The sequence below is a fragment of the Corvus moneduloides genome, chromosome 4, assembly GCF_009650955.1.
Source record: "Corvus moneduloides isolate bCorMon1 chromosome 4, bCorMon1.pri, whole genome shotgun sequence".
Lineage (NCBI taxonomy): Eukaryota > Metazoa > Chordata > Aves > Passeriformes > Corvidae > Corvus > Corvus moneduloides.
The window spans coordinates 48,069,411-48,088,229 of record NC_045479.1 but is presented as its reverse complement, the minus strand read 5'-3'; the positions used below and the strand labels follow the sequence as shown (position 1 = coordinate 48,088,229).

General features: G+C 42.1%; 2 protein-coding genes across 5 annotated transcripts in view; one reads left to right on the top strand and one right to left on the bottom strand.

Moving 5' to 3' along the window:
- The window catches only part of ZNF277 (zinc finger protein 277), a 46,383-nt gene extending 37,216 nt beyond the window's left edge, over positions 1 to 9,167 (bottom strand). The window contains exon 1 of the mRNA XM_032106963.1: positions 9,092 to 9,167. Coding sequence (XP_031962854.1) covers positions 9,092 to 9,134 — 43 coding nt within the window. The 5' untranslated portion in view covers positions 9,135 to 9,167. The remainder of the gene's footprint in view (positions 1 to 9,091) is intronic.
- Positions 9,168 to 9,280: 113 nt separating this feature from the next.
- DOCK4 (dedicator of cytokinesis 4) overlaps positions 9,281 to 18,819 on the top strand; it is a 232,411-nt gene continuing 222,872 nt past the window's right edge. For 2 of the 4 annotated variants that reach the window (XM_032107391.1, XM_032107389.1), the window contains exon 1: positions 9,281 to 9,536. In XM_032107391.1, the coding sequence (XP_031963282.1) occupies positions 9,500 to 9,536 (37 nt within the window). In that variant the 5' untranslated portion in view covers positions 9,281 to 9,499. The remainder of the gene's footprint in view (positions 9,537 to 18,819) is intronic. The other 2 variants (XM_032107392.1, XM_032107390.1) reach the window with 1 other exon arrangement.

Genomic DNA, 18,819 nt, shown 5'->3' with positions numbered 1-18,819 from the left:
GATATCATGATTCAGGAAAACAAAGCTTTGATTGTACTTCAAATAACCCACAATTTATACTCTTTACACATAAATTTTTGAAAATTATTTTGAGAAGAAAGTATTTTTAAGTCAGAGCTCAAATACTTATGTCTTATAGAACCCAGAGACATCTCACAGCAGGATATATAAAATTACTATGAGCGCATTCTGACTTTGTACCAGTTTGAAATAAATATTTTTGTGATACTGGACTTACTTCCTTGCATTCATTAAACACATGACACAGATCTTGACTTTCTAAGTATGATATATGCTTACTAACTGATACTGCTAATGCAGCCCGCGGACATGGATGATACACCAATTGAAATTAATTTCCTCAAGAAACAGAATTAGAATGTGTGAATTAGTGATACAAGTTGTTTACGTTTTTCAGGCAGCATTTTGCTGACTGTATAAACACATGCAGGCTCCTGAACATTAAGTTAGTACAGTAACAACACAGACTACATGTTTTAATCCTGTATAAGACAAAATCAAATTAAAACCTCCAGCAGGATGTTTTCTGTTACATACTGGTCTTTAGAGAAAAAGCTCTACCTCATTTATTCATGCATTACGGAGTCATAATAAAATTCAGTGCTGGCACTGGTCAAGATAAATGCTAGCAAAATGCTCCTCTGACAGCACTATCACTTAGAACTGCACACATTTGTTTCACAACATTCCCGTTTTTATATTGTGAGACTTGTGCACTTCTACCATGGGACTGGCAGGCCTGACCTGGGGCACATGCCATGAACTTTGGCAGAGGCTCTGGATGGGAGGGTGCTGTGCCAAGCTTCCCTATGCTGCCCACCAGCCCTGTCCCTCCTCTTGCATCTCAGCACAGCTCTGACCCACACAGGAGTCTTGCGGCCCCTGATCTCTCTCCAGCTGCTTTGTGCTTTGGCTGGGTTTAGAGATCAGTTTCGGAGCATCTGAACAGGATTTGTCTGGAGTCCAGGTATATACAAAATGCATCCCAACCCTTAAGAGAAATGCCTGGGTCTAAACCAAGGGGCTCTTTGGTGAGGGAACCTTACACTCACTTCATGTAACCCAAAGCAGAAATGCCAAACAGTCCAGTATAGTTGCAGGGACTGTGGCACCTTTATGTACTGTGCCTGACTATTTGTTCAGGTGAACACAGCCACAACATACCACAAAAAATCATGAGGTTGAAACAGATGGCATGTCAAGTTATAGAGCTTCTATACCAGAGGGATAAAGAGAAGGCATTTAACCTGCTACAACTACACAGGTCAAGTAGCTACTCCTCAGGTACAGAGCCACCAAAGACAAATGGGAGGGTGACATCTCAATGACCAAGAATCCAACAGAAACAGCTGGGCCATTTCACACAGGTCACTGCCTGTGAGTCATAAAAATCAGAGAAAAATATACAAATTTTTTTAAAAAAGACCATTTGGAAGACATGGTCCAGTGAAAACATAAGGCAAAAAAATCAAAAGGGAAGTTTCAAGAAACACAGTTGAAATGTATTACAAAGAACAGAAGTGTGCCAATGGACCACTGAAGCCACTGACAAAACACCTACTACAATTTCTAACTTAAAGATCTACTATAGCAAAATATTAGGACAGAATGGCAAACAAGCAGTGATCATGGAAATACTTGCTGGAAAACCAGGTCTTGAGATCAATGATCAGACTATTGCAGCTATAACAGGTAATGCTGTATACTGAAGATCTAAAATCTTTTATGATCTTAGAAAAAACTCAAGTCAAATGCAATGCCCTTTTAATTTACTTCATATTTAGGTTGGCAGTCATTTGACTGTCATAACATGTAACATGCTGCGGAAAATCAAAAAAGGCTCCAGTTGAGCACTCCTGACTTCACACTGTAATGAAGGTATCAAATATGGGTACTCTTCAAGTACAAAGTAACTTGAGCATTCCACATCTGTACAGCAAAATAAGTGTTATTGTTTATACCACAGGACATAAATCTACCACCCTACCAAGTGGGGCAGATAAACTCCCTAACATGAAACTGTATTGCATAAATAGCCACACACACTACATTTGTACTCGGTATCATCTGGCATATCCTTATTGAGGAAAACTGCTTGCACACCCCCAGTTACCTGATCCTGCTGTGGAGCAGGTGAGCATCTTTCAAAAATGTGCACATTATATTGCAAGCTAAGCAGAATCATAGAATAATAGAATGGTTTGGGTTGAAAGGGACCTAAAAGACCACCTAGTTCCAACCCACCCCCCGGCCATAGGCAGGGATGCCACAGCACAATTTCAGTCTGGTTATGTGGTTTTAGTGGTACTGACTAATATATTATTTAATACCACAATTATCAGGTCATTGAACACTAGTCTTTTTCCATTCGAGTGACTGTAATTAAGTACTGACTGAGTGTAGACAACAACTCTGCAAAGAACCCACACTTTCACAAATACATTTCCCTGACTTCAGTGAGACACTGGTCAGGATGATGTGCCCAGCTCTTCAGAGGCACAGACTTGCTTTAAAGCTGTACAAAACTTACCACTTTTTTTTCCCTCCCACTTCTGGAATGTCATGTTCTTTCCTGCATTGTGCGAGGCTTTTATTGATGCAATACTTAAAGCTACTTTAAAAAGCCCACAGAACAACATTCAAATGCTTTCAGGCTTTTCTCCTAGTTTCAGCCTACTGGGAGTTTGTGGATCAGAATGTGAAGCAAAAACCTCAGACAGAGGCTGGGAACAACTGCAGTTTTAGGATATAGATGGTCACACAAAGATGCAGAGTTCTAGCAGAGGTTTCAAGACAGGACATGGTGGAAGGAAGCACGGGCTGGGAAAGGTTATGAAGGCTATTTGGACAGACAAATTTAACCTATACTGAAGTTAAAATACTTAATGCTTGTAATTTCCTAACATTTAAATTTTTTTCTTGCTTTCCTACTGTTTGTATACACAACCATATGCTAGTTTAAACCCTACATCCCTTCATCAAGAAAGCTGGCTGAAGTCTCAAAGGGTGAACTCTTTCACCTGGTTATATGACATGCACACCCTGTGGCAGTCATCACTGCTGACAAGAATCTACAACACCGGTGCTCTTCCAGAAAACCAGTACTCCCCAGTAAAAACAAAGCAGTGAACAAGGTGTTTCAATAGGCATAACAAATTATCCTGGCATCTGTGTTACACCCAGAACATTCAAAACACTTGAAGTACCTCCCTAGCCTATACCTCTATACCTACATAAAGCATGTCCACATCTATTATTTGTTCAGTGATGAGAACGCTTTTTCGAGTAAGAATCAGGTATTTGCCAATACAGAAACAGTTTAAGGGTCTTCATCAGTCTGAGGACTGATGAAACACCACTCACTCTCTCTCCACAGCAGGTAACAGAAAGACTGAGCAGAGATTTCAAAGAACTTGAAAGCTTTAACATGCAAACAAGTTACCATGTTTAAGTTGTGTACCTGCTCACCAGGCAGTCTGAAGCAGCTCACTTCTAAATGAGCTCTGGTGAGAGAACAGAGGAGCTGATACTAGGTAGTTTGCTCATGCAGCAAAGCCTTTACTTGCTACTGAGCAGGCAAGAATTGGCTTAGACTACTAAAATGGAATACAAAGATAAAGGCCATCCATCTTTGCTTTTAAGCAATGAAAGTTTTCTGAATTCAGGGAAAATCAAATAGCAAGTCTTTATTGGGTATTTAGCCTTGTGCTAACAGAAATTACACATTCATTCTGAGGTGTGGGGATGCCCCCTTGTCTTCAGATAAAATATACTACACATTTGCAACACAATTATTTGTAAAATTATGGCAGGAATTATGGGCACTTCAGATCTCTATTATCTACCAAAACAATCCATCACTTATTTTATTAAGTTATTATAGCCTGTTCAGTGAAATATTTAGTTTCACATGTATATTTTCCCATCGTCTGTTATTTAAGAAATGTACTGTGAAGGCTAAAAACACTAAAATATTATTGCAACAGTTACATGAAAGGATTTTGCCTTTTTAATTTTCAAACAGAGAAGCACATAAAAGGTGATTTTACAACAATAATTTACTAATTTCCAGTCCTCCAAAGATCCACTTGCTTATCAGGTAAATGTTTAATATTACTTTGAGATTGAATTTTTAATTAAAAATCACAAAAAAGGCTCTTAAAACATTTTTAAATAATACTGCTTTAGGAGATACATTCTGGTAATCGTATCAAAATAGTGTTGCACTTCCAGAATTAATTAGTGAACCTGTCCTCCAGGTGTAATTGCTAATTGTTCAGTTCACAATGATTAACCCGCATCAAACCAAGATCCTTTACAGAGCTTATAATGCCTACTAGTAAAAGGAATCTCTTCTCTCTCTCTGTAGTATGGTGGAAGCCTCAGGTCTTGAAATCCTCAACTGCACACAAAGATTCAACCTGAGAAACAGATCACCATTGTATGGTACCCCGGATGCTTGAAAGCGCCCTGTGGGAAAACAACTGAGGATGCAACCACATGTGATCATTTGGAACTGGTGGGGGTTTTTAAGGAAGGGCGCTGAGCAGGATATCAACCTCTAAACCCATGAAACAGAAACGGGCAGATACATGTGGGCAGCTCATCTGGCTAAGGTCTGAGGATCTCTTGTGAATGCAGAGACGAGAAGAGGCAGCTGTGTGCTCGGGCAATGGCTGCTCTGTTGTCTTGCTGGAGCTTTCACCCAGGCACATGAGCAGCCAGCAGCTCCCCATTCACCATGCATGCTGTGGATATTTTGGAGAGGAAGGAGGTAAAGCACTCAGTCTGATCTGAATAGGAGCAGTAGTATAAGGAAGCAGCGGTTGGGAAGGCATCTAGTTCACCACTTATTTGGCTAAGGATTATTCAGTAAAAAAGAAACAACAAATAACAAGGAAAGTGGTAGATTACACACACACAAATATTAATGAGCGGGTGAAAACAGAGACAGTAAGTTGTCCTTGTCAATATGCGAACTAATGCCATTAAAGGAACTACTCACACACATACTTCAACAGGGTCAGCATGAACTCTTGTCACTGATGTGAAAGGGGAAATGTGTGATTATCATATCATAAAAATACCATATCATATATGGTATGTTTGAGAGTGTTCGTGGATAGGATCAGAAGGCGTTTGTGGGATTTTGTATATTTTATAAGGAATTTAGTGGAGAGGACAGAGAAAAGGAATGGGCAGGGGGGCAAACACCAGGCAATGGAGATGGGGAGTGGAGGAAAGAATAAAAAGGGCAAGTTGCATTTAAACAGTGGATAAGCTTCTCTGATCAAACCCTGCACCTGATCACCTCTTTTCCTTCTTACTAAATCCTTAACTACTTTTTGTGTAATTCACCCTCTGTTCTATGTGTGATACTGCTGCATAGTCTTAAGTGCCAGCAACTACAGAAGATGCTGCAGCTCTCAGGGTCTGCAGGTCCAGGAACCAGCAACTGGAGGGACGACAGTGTATCTATGTGTAATTCAGAGAAGTCCAGCCAACAAACTAGGACATTCTTCTAATATTTGAGGGATTCATGACTGTGGGGTGCATATGAGACAAGGGCCAATGTGTGTATCCATTGCGATAGCCAACACCAAGTTGCTAGCAAAAAGGAGGAAACCTCCATGCAGGGCAAGGGGGTCCAAGCACAGAAGTCAGAGAGGTTTACAGGACGTCGTAACGTTCATGGGACCCACAAATGCATCTGTCCTTCTGAATCAGACAGCGAGGGTGCCTACAGTGTTTTCACTAGTGCACTTCAGTCCTAATCAGTCTTCACCACCCCAAACAGGACTCAAAAGTACCATCCTCCTTTACCCTCCACATCTTGAGAACTGGCTTTAAGGCAGGGCACAGCCACGTAAATTGCTGCTGTTGCCATTTTCCTCACTGCCTGGCTCTCTCAGGGGAAGGAAATCCAAAGGGAATAAGAGGTTTCCCTTTCTTCCTCAGGGGTCACGCTGGCGAATTCCTTTAATCAGTCCTTCAGAAGGGCTACCCTGATGCATGCATGAGCTTTGCCTAAGGTGTCCCACAGCACTGTACCCTCTAATGTAGCTTGGAGCAGCAAATGTGAAGGACTATGTCACTACAATGGAGTTGTCAGGAGTTACTGATAACCTGGGGATGTAATTTACGAAACACTTGTCAATTCCCCACCCTTACTGTCTGAGCCAGTGGCTGGGTAAGCAGCCCAAAGTCCAGAAATGGACATTGAACAGACTTAAGAATCCACACTGATACACAAGCGGCCTGTGAACAAGGGAGTGCTTGCAAATCTAAAGAAGAATGCATCCATTAACCTGGATGGAGAAATCTTTTGGGTCTGAGAGTACATGGGACTGCCTTTCAGTGACCAGGAAAGAAGAAGCCCTGCGTTCCAGAGTCCACTGCGTTGAGCAGCTCTAATAGCATCCTTAACAGAACATAAGAGTTGAGCAGAAGAAGTAATGCCTGCACTATCAAGAACCAAACAGCTTTCACTGGAGTATCCTCTAGGTAGAACAAAAAAAAGTAGACGTGGGAAGACCAGTCAAACTTTAGTTTTCCACAGTAAACCAAATATTCTTAAAAATGGAGTACAAGAGAGAGATGTGGAAGGAATCAGAATAACATGCTGTGCTCTGACATGGCACACCCCAGCAGCATGTACTCAAAAGCTCTTGAGCACAAGCACCTTGAGTAGGAAACCGTAACTGTCAGACTGATGATGAAACACTGAAAGACACACTTCCAGAAAAAATACTCATTTTAAAATCCATTGACAGATGCTGTAAGAAGTGTTGATACATAGCATAATTAATGCAGACTGAACAAACTGTACTGTGGACACTGATGTATTTATTAAAAGCCACTTGGTGAAGGCTGCTGGAAGGAACTAATTAGAAAGCAACACTGTCTTGGATTAGAATATAAAAGCACAGGCTTTCCTGTAAATATGAATCAGCAAACCAGGAAATTGTATGTTATTTAATTTTCCTATATGCTGTCTCCAAGTAAGTGACACACCTCAGTGTACATGCAAGTAAAAGATGTTGCTAGAGAGAATAGTTTTGTAGAAATAAAACCTCTGAATGAATAAGGATTTTGTTCAGAGGCAGAGAAATAATAAATATTAGGGTGAGGTATTTCTTTGCCCACAGACAATGTGATTTATACTCTTAAGGTATCTCGACCCTAAGTGACTGTGTTCTAAACAAATAATTTCGAAAAGGCTATTTGAGCTATTGGGTACTCTTGTCTTTGTGCAAGGGTAGACTGTTCATGCTGAAGTCAGTCACGGTTAACATGAGAGGAGACAGCAGTTACAAGGCCGGGGCAGAATTTTATGACTCCCAGCCAGCATGTTGGCAGACTTGTCTTATGGAGAGATGAAGCGCCTGGACATACATGGAAGTCTATAGGCTGACATAAAAGTTAATTTAGCCTGACACCTATTGTTTTGATTTTCAACAGTGATTTTTACATAATTCATTACCTAGAGACTCCAAATGATCTGCCAGGGCATGCAAAGTGAGTTTGGGAGCAAAGACAGAGGAAGTCCACTAGTCCTTTCAATGAGTGTGCTCAGTAAGAGGAAAACAGCACAGGCCTCTGAATTTACATGGAATCAACCGTTTTTTCTTTGAACTGGTGCCAATGTCTTTACAAGAGTTACCTGAAAAAATCTCAGGGTAACCTCATCATCTCTAGTAGTCCATAGACCTATGTATACACAGAAGAGTTGCACAGACTCAGGCACATGTTCTTTCCAATAATTAAAACAGCACAGCTTTGATTCCAGGTGCAATTACACCAGTGTGGAAATGCTCTAAAAGGGTCTGGCTTTTCATGTATGAGGTTCATGCCAACGTACTGCAACACATAAATAAAGCCAGAGTACTGCTTTAACTACTAGCATAAATTGATATTACTTTTATGAATAGAATAAGGGCACATACTAGAGAAACAACACAAATGTCACTTAAAAGACCACTCACTATCAAAGGCCCAAACACAGAACAAAAGTGCTCTAATTCTAGGTTTGAAACTCCCTGCTCGCACATGACTTCCTTTCATTGTGTCCTTCACACTATTAATGACTTGAGCGCAGGAGTTAAAAGCCAACCTGAACTGAAAGCTGCTCTCTTAAGAGTGAAAACATTAAACTATATTTTTCATTCAGATCAAACCAAATAAACCCATAAAATCTCTAGATAACCACTTCAGAATAACGATTTGATCGGAGAACACTTTTCTAAAACCAGACATACCCATCTTAGAGACAACTTGTACCTGGTAAGGCCTGCAAAGTAGTATCATTATCACCGATTTTCTCCCTTTTTTCTGCCTGTGCCTTTCCACAGGACCAGAAGATAATAACCCAGGCTCTTGCTCCTGACTCACAATACCCAGGTCTCTCTTAAAAGGACCAGAGTAGCCTGAGGATTTCTTGCCGTTTAGCTACGGTGAGCTCTAGCTAAGCTCCTTCCAGAAGGGTGCAGACATACAGACTTCTCGACACAAACCTGCTGCTCTTGCTGCTTATGGTACCTGGCTTATCCCTGCAGTAATTCCCCACGGTCCATTTGTGCTCCTCACTGTGCGCCGCCTGCTTTGCATTATCTCTGTGTATGTGTGTGTTGACAAACGGATTTATGTGAGAAGCCAAAATGCCGCCCGGACCATCAGCTCCACGTCCCACCGCTCTGGCACGCTGCCGGCATCAACTCCCTCTCCACCTCGACACGCTGTTGGAAACTCTCCCTGTCCCCACACTTCCGTGTGCCAAACGTGGAACGACTAGCATCAGTAGGACCAGAGCGACTCACGTCCCGGTGACCAGCGGGAGACAGGTACGGGGCTTGTACGGAGCTCTCCGCGGAACCCCGCTCCGACGGGCGACAAGTGAGCCCCACGGCGCCGGGCCCTGGCGCTGCCGGCTGCCCAACACGTGTCAGCCGCTCCCAGCCCAGGGATGGCTGCGCCAGCCCAGCCCCGTCCCACCGTCCGAGCCGGGATCGCGGAGCGGAGGGGAGTAGGGGAGCGCAGTGCGAGACCCCCACGCCTCCCGCAGCGCACTCACCTCCCCGTGCCGGCGGTCCCGCAACCCCGCGGGACGCGGCCATTCCGCCGCCGCCGCTCCGCCCGCCCCGCGGCGGGGCGGCCCCGGGAGCCGCGCTCCGCCCCGCTCCGCCCCGGCGGGGAGCGCGGGGCCAGACGGGGCTCGTAGTCTCTCCCGCGGCCGCGGGCGACGAGGGGCGCGGCCGCATCGAGGCACTACGTTCCCCGGCGTGCAGCGGGACGGGGAATATAAGTGGCTGGCGGCGAGCGCGCTTCAGTTAGTCCGCCCGCCCGAACAATGCTTTCGCCGCCGGGGCCGGGCAGCCGCGGCTGAGCGCGGCGGGAGCCCCGGGCAGCGGACGCGCTTGCCGGCCACCGCCGCTCCCCGCGGAAGGGCTGGCGGCGGAACGGGCGCTCGCACGCCGCGAGCATGTGGATACCCACGGAACACGAGAAGTACGGCGTGGGTGAGTGAAAGAGAAGGCGAGCGGGATAGCGTGGGGGCGAGGAGCGGCGCTGCCGGCGGGTAGCGCATCCCGGGCAGAGCGGGCTCGCCCCGCGGGGCGCTGCTGTCGTTCCCCGCGGGAGCGGAGGCAGCGCCGTGTGAGTGCAGCGATGGGGGCCGAGGTCCCGGCAGGGCGCGGGGGAGCGGCCCCTTCCCCGGGGGCACAACAAAGGGCGGCTGATGCCCAAGCCGCGGCTCCGGCGTCTCCCGCCGCTGCCAGGGCAGGGGCCGGTCCCCCGTCTCCGATCCGGGCGCTCGGTTCTCCCCGCTGGCGCTGGGTGAAAAGGCTGGCGTTTCACGGGGAACAAAGCAGCCTAAAAACATATCGCTGGGAACGGCGATCCGGTGGGACACGGTGTCCGGCGGCGGCCCGGCAAGGAGCGGCAGCGGGGCCGCGGGCATTGTTCGCGCGTCGGGGGTTTTGTCGCTGCTTCACTGGAAACCAGACAAAGTGTCGCTTGTGAGAGCCGCGCTGCCTCGCCTGTTCGTTCCCCTCTGCCCGGTGCAGGGCTCTGAAGCCCGCGGGTTTGACTTGCGGAGTGATCGGAGAGACTCGCAGTGATTTTATTTTTCTTGGCACCGCCTACGCCAACACCCGGTGAGCGCCGGCCGCTCGTCCCGGACAATAGCCCCCTCTGACACGGGTGTAGCTGAACTGTTGTACAGACCTGCCGGCGTAGTAGGCAGCTCTCCGTGTGTTTACGTCGCGTTTGAACGCGGAGTTGTTCATATTGGAGAAAAGCGGGAGGAGCGCGGAGCCCTCCTTTGTGTGTGTGTGTGTAGCAGCGCTGTGGCGAGCCGAGAGCGCGGGGCCGCTCCGTCCCATCTGGAGTTGAGCCCAGATGTTGCCGTCTTACGAATGCTAAATTACACAGATCATCGATGGGTTTTTTTTTTTCTTGACTTCTTTATTTGTCAGGTCACAGCTGGGTTGCGAGATATTGATTACTCCTGCCACCCGCCATTCTTTACGAGGATGGGCAAGAGGCTTAAAAGCCACTCTGGGACTCCCTGGAATGGCATGCTGGATATTAGCAGTCAAGTATTTCAAGCTGCAGCCCTCCTCTCTGTCTATTTGTTGTTTATTTTTATTTTCGAGCCTAGTATGCTATTTCACAACTGAAGCATTTCCACCCCCTCCCCCCGGCATATGAGCTAAGAATCTCTATCTTTCTTATACTGAAAACAAGCAGATAAACACTGTTCCTCCTATTTGAATAACTATCCCATCGTTGCTAAACAATTAAGAGATATCCCTTAAGTAAGCTTTTCTGCGTTTAGTAACCCTTTTCAGGTACTTAGAGGTGAATTGCTCTTCAGCTCTGCCTTGCTTTCCAGGGCTGGTGTCACTGAAATCTTACTCCTGCTAAAGAAATGCAGTTGCAATTTCTCAATAGAGAGCTTTCTTTGGATCAACCAGAAAATGTAGTCCACCACAAAGATTGTCTTTATTTGTGTAAATATAATATAGTCACAAAAAAGATGCTTATTCTTATTTAAATTCATTTCCTGGTTTTCTGTGATTTGGCTTCCAAAGGCTATTCAAGATAGTAACAAAAAGCCACTGTTCAAATTGGTTTCTCTGTATCCCTAGGATGGGAATGATATTATAGTTCAATATGACTATTGCAAAATGTTGAAATACTAACCTAAAGTAATTTAATTTTTCTCTTGGACTGCTTTTTATACTGTGTGCTCACTCACCTGCATGATGAGTGCTGTCTGCAAAATCTTCACACCCAATTACCCTGGAAGCTATTGTACTATATAGCTGTGGGAGGGGAGGCAGGAGAAAGGGCTGTATCTTGCTGTATAATTATTTAAACTTTATATTAAGTGAACCTCATAAATCAAACTTGCATTTTGCACCACAGACCAGCTTATGTGTTTTCTTTTTTACTGATGGGATGATTACATTTCCAAACAGCTATTTTAATATTTGTGTGTTTATCTGCTCTGGTAAAATGGGTGCATTAGGAAACCCCTTTGAGAATCCCAATTAGTTGTACCGAGAATATGTATCCTTTATACAAAGAGCTCAGCACTTGCCTCAACAGCAGACCTCATCTGCATTTTCCATCTGAATTTTGCAGCACATGCTGTGTGCTGCACATTTCTACTGTGATGCCAAAATGGATGAATAACCAGACAACAGCCACCTGGTTGTACTGATGGGTTGCTGGTAACCAGGTGGCTGTTGCTCACTTGCACAGCCTGACTGATCCCACTTTGAGGGGTAGGTAATACAAGTCACAGTCTTCTACAATTTTTTTAACTTCTGCGTGCTAGCTATTGATAATATCTGGTTGATTTTTTTTTTTTTTTTTTTTTTTTTTACTGAGCATGTTGCTTAACTCTGAGTTCATTTACTAGTAGGCAGACATACTGCTAGTTCATTTCATGGTAGACATTCATGCTGATATAAGGAGAACGTTACTACACTTTTATGTGCCACCTTTTTTACTACAGTTGTGTGTTTTTGTTTCCAAGGCTATAGATTTTGTCAGCTATGTTGTCTTATCCCTCAGGATGCTAAAAGTGAAATAAACACTGGAATATTTCTGGTATTGAGAACTTGCTTTGTCTGGGTTTTGATACCTGTATTTTCAGAAGAGAAGGTTAAACTTGTGTATTTCACTTTGAAATTACATATTTTGAATCACACCTTCAGCCGTGGTGTCAAACAAGTGATGGCATTGTACAAAGGACTCTGTGATCAGTTATGTGAAGCATTTAGCACAAGGTATGCTGATGAAAGGGTTGGAGAGGTAAGATTATTTTTTACTGTTAACAGTGTTTAAATCTGGTAGATGTCAAATGGAGCTGACTTATGTAAATGCTGTATGCTGATCCATGTGAATTCAGAGCCCAAGAGAATCACAGATTCATTTAGGTTGGAAAAGACCTCCAAGATCCAAAGAGTCTAACCACTGACCAATATTGTTTAGAATGATAACCAAACCCTTTGTTAAAATGAGTCATTTAAGACTGCATGGCTTTGGATGCTCTGCAGGCAGCAAACCAGTAAATGTAGCTTTCAAAAGTGACTCTTACTGGTTGGTTCATACTGGAAACTTTTAGCTGCAATAAATAAATCACGGGACTACACAATTACCTTATAGCTGCTGTTTGGAGTAAAGATACAAGTTCTGTTTCATCCTCTATATTCAGAATATCTTTCTTTTTGTCTCACCAGATCTGCATATTGCCATATCATCTGATTTCTTTGATTTACCTGAATCTGTAAGGGTGCAGTTATGTTCTCTGCAAAGTAAGCGATTTACGCTTTTTTACTGAGCACAAAGCTTCTCAGTATTTCTCTGGAAGGCATTTTTTGGATTAGGGTGGAAAGATTAATTAAGGAGAATGATTAAAAACAGTTGCTGAATGTATCATCTAATTTATAAGCAGAATGATATTCCACATGCTGAAGTCGTTCTGTACAGCAAAATACACCAGTTTAACTCTGCCAAGTTGAAGTTGATATTTTTAGTGTGGTTAAACCATAAATGTGCCTTTCTGAGGGGGGCATGAAGTTTGGGCATCTCCTAGTTCATAGACGGAGAAGTGTAAGGTTCAAATGACTTTGTACTGTAAGCTGAGGTTCGTAGGAGGGGGCGTATTAGTTGATCACGGGAGCAGTATTGACTTGCACATAGAAAAAAGCCAATCAATTGGCTTGTGTCCTGTTCTGAGTTGCAGCCAAACTAGTCTTGCTAACAGTCCTGTTGAAAGATAGCAAAGATGTCCTTATCTCCATGCTGCAATCCCTTTTTTGACTGCCAGCTAACTTTACTGTAAATTAACTTGATTTGTTTAGCTCAACAGTATCTCTGTCAGTAACATGCTATAATGTGTTTTGTTAAACATAAACACTTCATTAGCCTTTCTTGTGTGCCTCTTCAAACAGTACAAATAAAGCCTTCAATCAAGCATTATTTCCTCCATTCCTCCCCATTAATTGTGCTTCGGATTTCTATGTGGAATCACTTTGTATTTTTGTCTTAGACTAATATTGTCACTAATAATGAGTGATATCCAAAACTACTATCAAGCTCTCTAAATAACTATTTATAGTTGAGGCAGGGCAAAGCATAATGTATTTGTGGGTTCATTTAACTAAGGGGCAATTGAAGGGCGATTTTTGCTTTCTAGTTACAGCTTGTAACTGTTTATGGGGCTGGTCACCTGCAAGCAAGTGAAGGTGAGGTACCATGGGGCTCCAAGAATGAAGCTGGCAGGATACCGGTGCTCCTTTCCCTCACTGGGACAGTGGGAGTCCATTATGAAATCCTCCCTGAGTTCTAGCTAGCTGAGATAGCAAAGACCCACACATTTTCTATAGGAATATTTTTGACACATGACACATTTGTCATGGAGGCTTTTATATAGATTTAGTATATCAGTCAAATAAAGGTGATATTTTTTTCTAGTCTTTTATATAAGCAGTAACTTTCAGTGTCTTTAAAAAATGGAATTAACTTGCAGTTTTTGGACAAAAAAATTGCTACCTATGTTCTGTTGGAGAGCAGAATATGAAGGTTCAGATTCTTAAGTAATTTTTGGTCATAAAACTAGTCTTAAATAAAGTGGTGGAATTTTCTTTAAATAAGGCTAGATCAAGATTTTAAAATGATTTTTAAACAGCTGCCTCCAAGAATCTGTAGTCTTCCATATGGATGTATGATGTTTTGAATGTCTTAACTATCTCCTAAGGACAGCTCAGAGCTGGCTGGCTCATTAACATGTTACATAGTACCCTTCAGAGATCTAATTTTTCCTATTCACTACATATTTGGAGCTACTGGGGAAATTTCTGAAGGCGGGGGTTGTTTCAGGGTTAGCTGTATACTGATGACACTGTTTTTCTTCCTCTTTTGCTGTATAGAGGGTTTTTTACCACCATTCTCAGTGTTGGACTTGGGAGGCTACTAGCTGGGGTGGATTTAACCAAAAGGTGATGGAACAATGGTGAATTAAATGACATAAGCCACGAAGGTGAGAATGTGTTCTCCCTGTGGAAAGGGAGAATTTTTTTTTTTAGTCTAACATAGGCTAATGTAATCTGTGATTGCTTCTGCGCACTCAGGCAGCATGTGATGGAGTCCCTAACTTCTCTGTCAAGGAAGCTATAATTGGTTACTGGACTCCTACCATGCAGATCTCAGCAGCTTTTTGCACTGCTTGCAAGAGTGTCTGCCATTGACTCATCTTGCTTCCCTAACCTACACCCCAGAAAGGAAACGTCTGAATAAAATATGGTTTCATGTTTGCGGCCTGGTACAATGTTTTCTATGATGTTCTATAGTTCCCAGCTTGTTTCTGAGTGTAATTCACTGTGTAGGTTTTGGTCTATAAAGTTCTCTTTAATTTGAGTTTTGGGATTGGGGAAAATCCTGAGGAGAGCATTTGGCTGCTTGGGTCATTTGTGACACTTGAATGTATTCAGCAACTGAGACAAGGCACTTTGAGCAGACAGTTTGCACCCCTGGGATATGTCTTAGTTAATTTCTTTGGTTTTGAGAGACTTGGTGTTGTGGTTTTGTTTTTTTTTTTTTTAAACTGGATTTGTTGGCTCTGTGAAGGTAGTGTGGAACAAACTTGATAACCTCTCAAAGCCTGGTTCTTCACAGAAGGGTTGAAATGCAAAGGTTTTGCTTAATTTTCGGTCTGGAATTTGTTTTGTTGCTGTGGGATTTTTTGTTGCGTGTAAGTGTACATCATTGAGTAACCTTTTGTTTTGCTTTTCTTCATTTTCTTGCTATCTGTTTGTGAGGAGCTGGGCAGAATGCCTTTGAGGTGATCATTGTCCACTTCCCAGTGATTTGGAAGCCAGGTGACTAACTTGGAGGGAAACGTCCCTTTTTATTTATTTGTTACATGCATTTAATTTGTCTTAAATGTCTCTAGCATTATGTAATACAAATGATTGATTTTTAAATTTTTTTTTCCCTGAAGGTCATCAATAGAAATACAGAAAAATGTTTAGGAAGAGTTTTGAGAGATTTAATCTGTACTGCTTTCTCAGGGCCCAGCCAGCTCTAGCTGTCACTTCTGAAAGATATTTGCCAACATATTTTTTTAAATGCTGATAGCAGAGCATCTACAACTTCTATAGTCAGTGCTTAGCAATCTCACTACTAGAAGCGTTTAGCACTGGACCAGTTTTCTTCTTGAACATATCATTATGTACATATGAAGACTTGCCAAGACTTTCCCTTTTATGAAACAGCTCCAGTTATTTCATTCTTTCCTTGTAAATGATATGTTCTTATATTTGACCAATTGATCCATGTTCAAAACTGGACAGGAAAGCTTTATCAGGTAAAGCAGGAGAATCTTAGTGTGCACTTTAGGTGATGTGTCTTGTCTGCTTGTCATTCCTGGTGTGACATTTGTTCCTTTTGCAGTAGCATTGCACTGACTCATGTTCAGTCGGGAACTGCTAATCAATCCTTCAGATCCTTTTCCGGAATTCGCTTGTCTAGACGGTCGTTCCTCCATCCTGTATGTGTCAGCTGATGATTTCTGCTTATGTATCTTAACTGAATGACACTTCTCTTCGATGCTATTTATTCTGTTTGTCAGCCACACTGACTCCCAAATTTCCTTTCTCTCATATGCCTGTTGGAAGCACCTTGTCTGACAGGTTTCAGAGATGCTATTTAGGAACTGTTCTCACTAGCAGAAGCAGATCTTGTTAAGAGAAGCAGTGCATGATAAGCAACTAAAGATGCTTGGATGCCACAATGATTTGCCATTAGTTTGCATTTGTATGTTTAAAGGGATGTGTTTTTCAGATCTTTACAATGACAAGAGACCAAAGTGATAGCTGCTTGCAGTTTCTCTTCATAATGCGTTTTTCTAGTTACTCAGAATTTATGTTCCCAGTTATATAGTTTAAAGGTGGTATGATAACTTGTCAACTTTGCATTTTTGGGCACCTGAAATGTTTTGTTTAAAAATAATGCTGATATAACTTCCAGATGCTCAAGGGTGAATAGGAGAGCTGCAAACAGTGCAGCTTTGAAAGCCACCTGTGCTATAGGGACAAAGAAACAAGCTTGGATTTTTCAATCTGTCATGCATTGTGCTTGCCATTTTTAGTTGTTTTGAGTAAGAAGGTAGGATAAAATCTAATTAGTTTTGTAGTATTAGAAAAACAAAAGTCTTACTATAGGAAAAAACCCCTTGCTGTTACTGATTGCACCTTTTATCCTTCTCCAGTTAAGGAACCAAGTCAACCTATTTTTTTCAGATTCACATGCAATTATTTATCTACTTTAATAGTAACTACTGAAGTTACTACAACTAAAAGTGTACTCAGGTCTCTAGTACAAAGAGTTTTGTTTTCTTGATAGTTTGTGTGTAGAAAACCAGACTAGTAGATGAGGTAATAAACCTGAAAATGGAGTTGTTAATCAGCAAGTCTCACAATAAGGTGTTTGAGGAATTACTTAAATTTATTTCAGTTTTGATTTTTGTGTTACTTTATTTCAAGTGTGTGTTTTTGTGCTTTCAGGGCTCTGGAAGTAGGTGGTGGCTGGTCTAATGCAGTCAGTAGCTAAATCATGTGCTTGTTCAGTCCTTTCTGCAGCACAGAAGAAATGTGATGCTCTTTGAAATCCATTGCTTGAGATTTCTTGATTTGATTTTAGTTGTTGTTTGCACTGAACTTATGATTTCTGAGTTTTATTTAGAAATGCAAAATAAGTCCTTAACTATAAAGGTGTTTACTGACACATTTTCATGAATACTTTTCATGGAGTAAGTGGGACTCTACATACACTGTGGATAAGGGATGATAACTGCATAATAGGGGCTCTTCCGTAATAGAAATTATGGAATTCTGTTTAGTTGTTTTTAGTGCAAGGCATTTTCTTTTACTATCATAAATCATTTACTCCGTAATAGGATAATGTTTTATTTTTTTGCAACTCTTTGAAATTACAGGTTACCGTGCAGAAATTAAATGATTACTCCATAAAGTATTATTTTAACTTTTCTCCAGAGTGGTGAGTGGTGAGGTGAGTGTGTACAAGATGTTGGGCGGGTTGGGACAGGACACACCAGTACTTCTGATGCTTTGTTTTGTTCCATGGGATAGATGCAAGGTAACTCAAAAATTTGTATATTTCATTATTTTTATTATAGAAGCACTAGTGGGTAACAGCTTGATCCTTGATCAAACAGAAGTTATGCTATAGACTATATAAGTGTGCAGTAGTTGTACTTTCATGAAGTAGCATTCATGCTTTTGTAGGTGATATTACCCATAAAATAAGGACTATTAATTTTTTTTTTTTGAGAAAAGCCCTGTATAAAGATGACTGTTGGGTTTTAAGAGTACTGTCTTATCTTTTGGAGAAAAATATAGCATGGGGTAACTTAAATGTCATCAGAGGTAATGCTATGAACCACTGAATCCATAGGTACACCTATAAGGAACACTCTGTCTTAAGGTACAGTTATGAGCTACACTGCTTGAAACTAAGCAAGATAGAGAAGGGCCACATGTAAATGGTAGGTTTTTTTGGTAAGTGATAGTGGTAGTTTTGACAAGAAAGTTGGATAATATTTAGTATCTTCAAGGAAAGTGCCTCTTTTCCTAGGCTGCATGGTTCTTTTCTTCACATCTGTACTAGGCCCGTTAGTGCAGAGAGAATACAGAGCTTGACATGCAGTTTGTGTCTTTGTATGGGATTTAGAAATGCTACTTCTGGTGTTAAGATTGTTTCCTCTCTTACTCTGATAAGGAAGAAATAGGAATATGTATTTTGAAACAATTTCATGGACAACAGTTGGCAGAGCTTGCTCTGTTATTCATGGTTAATAGTGGAAACTTCTTGAACATTCTTTACTTATCTGTTTTTTCCTTATTCCTCTTCATTCTCCCCCTGCCCCCAGCTTCCTTCCTTTTTTTTGGTCTGTAAAACTTAGGACAAAAAAAAAGAGGAAATCCTAAGGTAGAAAACAGAAGATCCCTGTTCTTCTGCTTCAGTGTAAGAAGCACATGTCAGTTCTGTACAGGGTTCATTACCTTTCTTCTTCCACCCACCCCTATCAGAAAAAAAATTTACTAGCTGATTATAAGTCAAGCCAAAATGATATTGATATCCTTTTTTCCATTTGGAGTAACAAGGCCTGAATGCTTTTTCTCACTGGGCCAGATGTAGTTCTGAGTTCTCAGCTGTGTTGAACAAATTCATTATTCATTATTCCTATTGCTTGCCAGGTTAAATAGG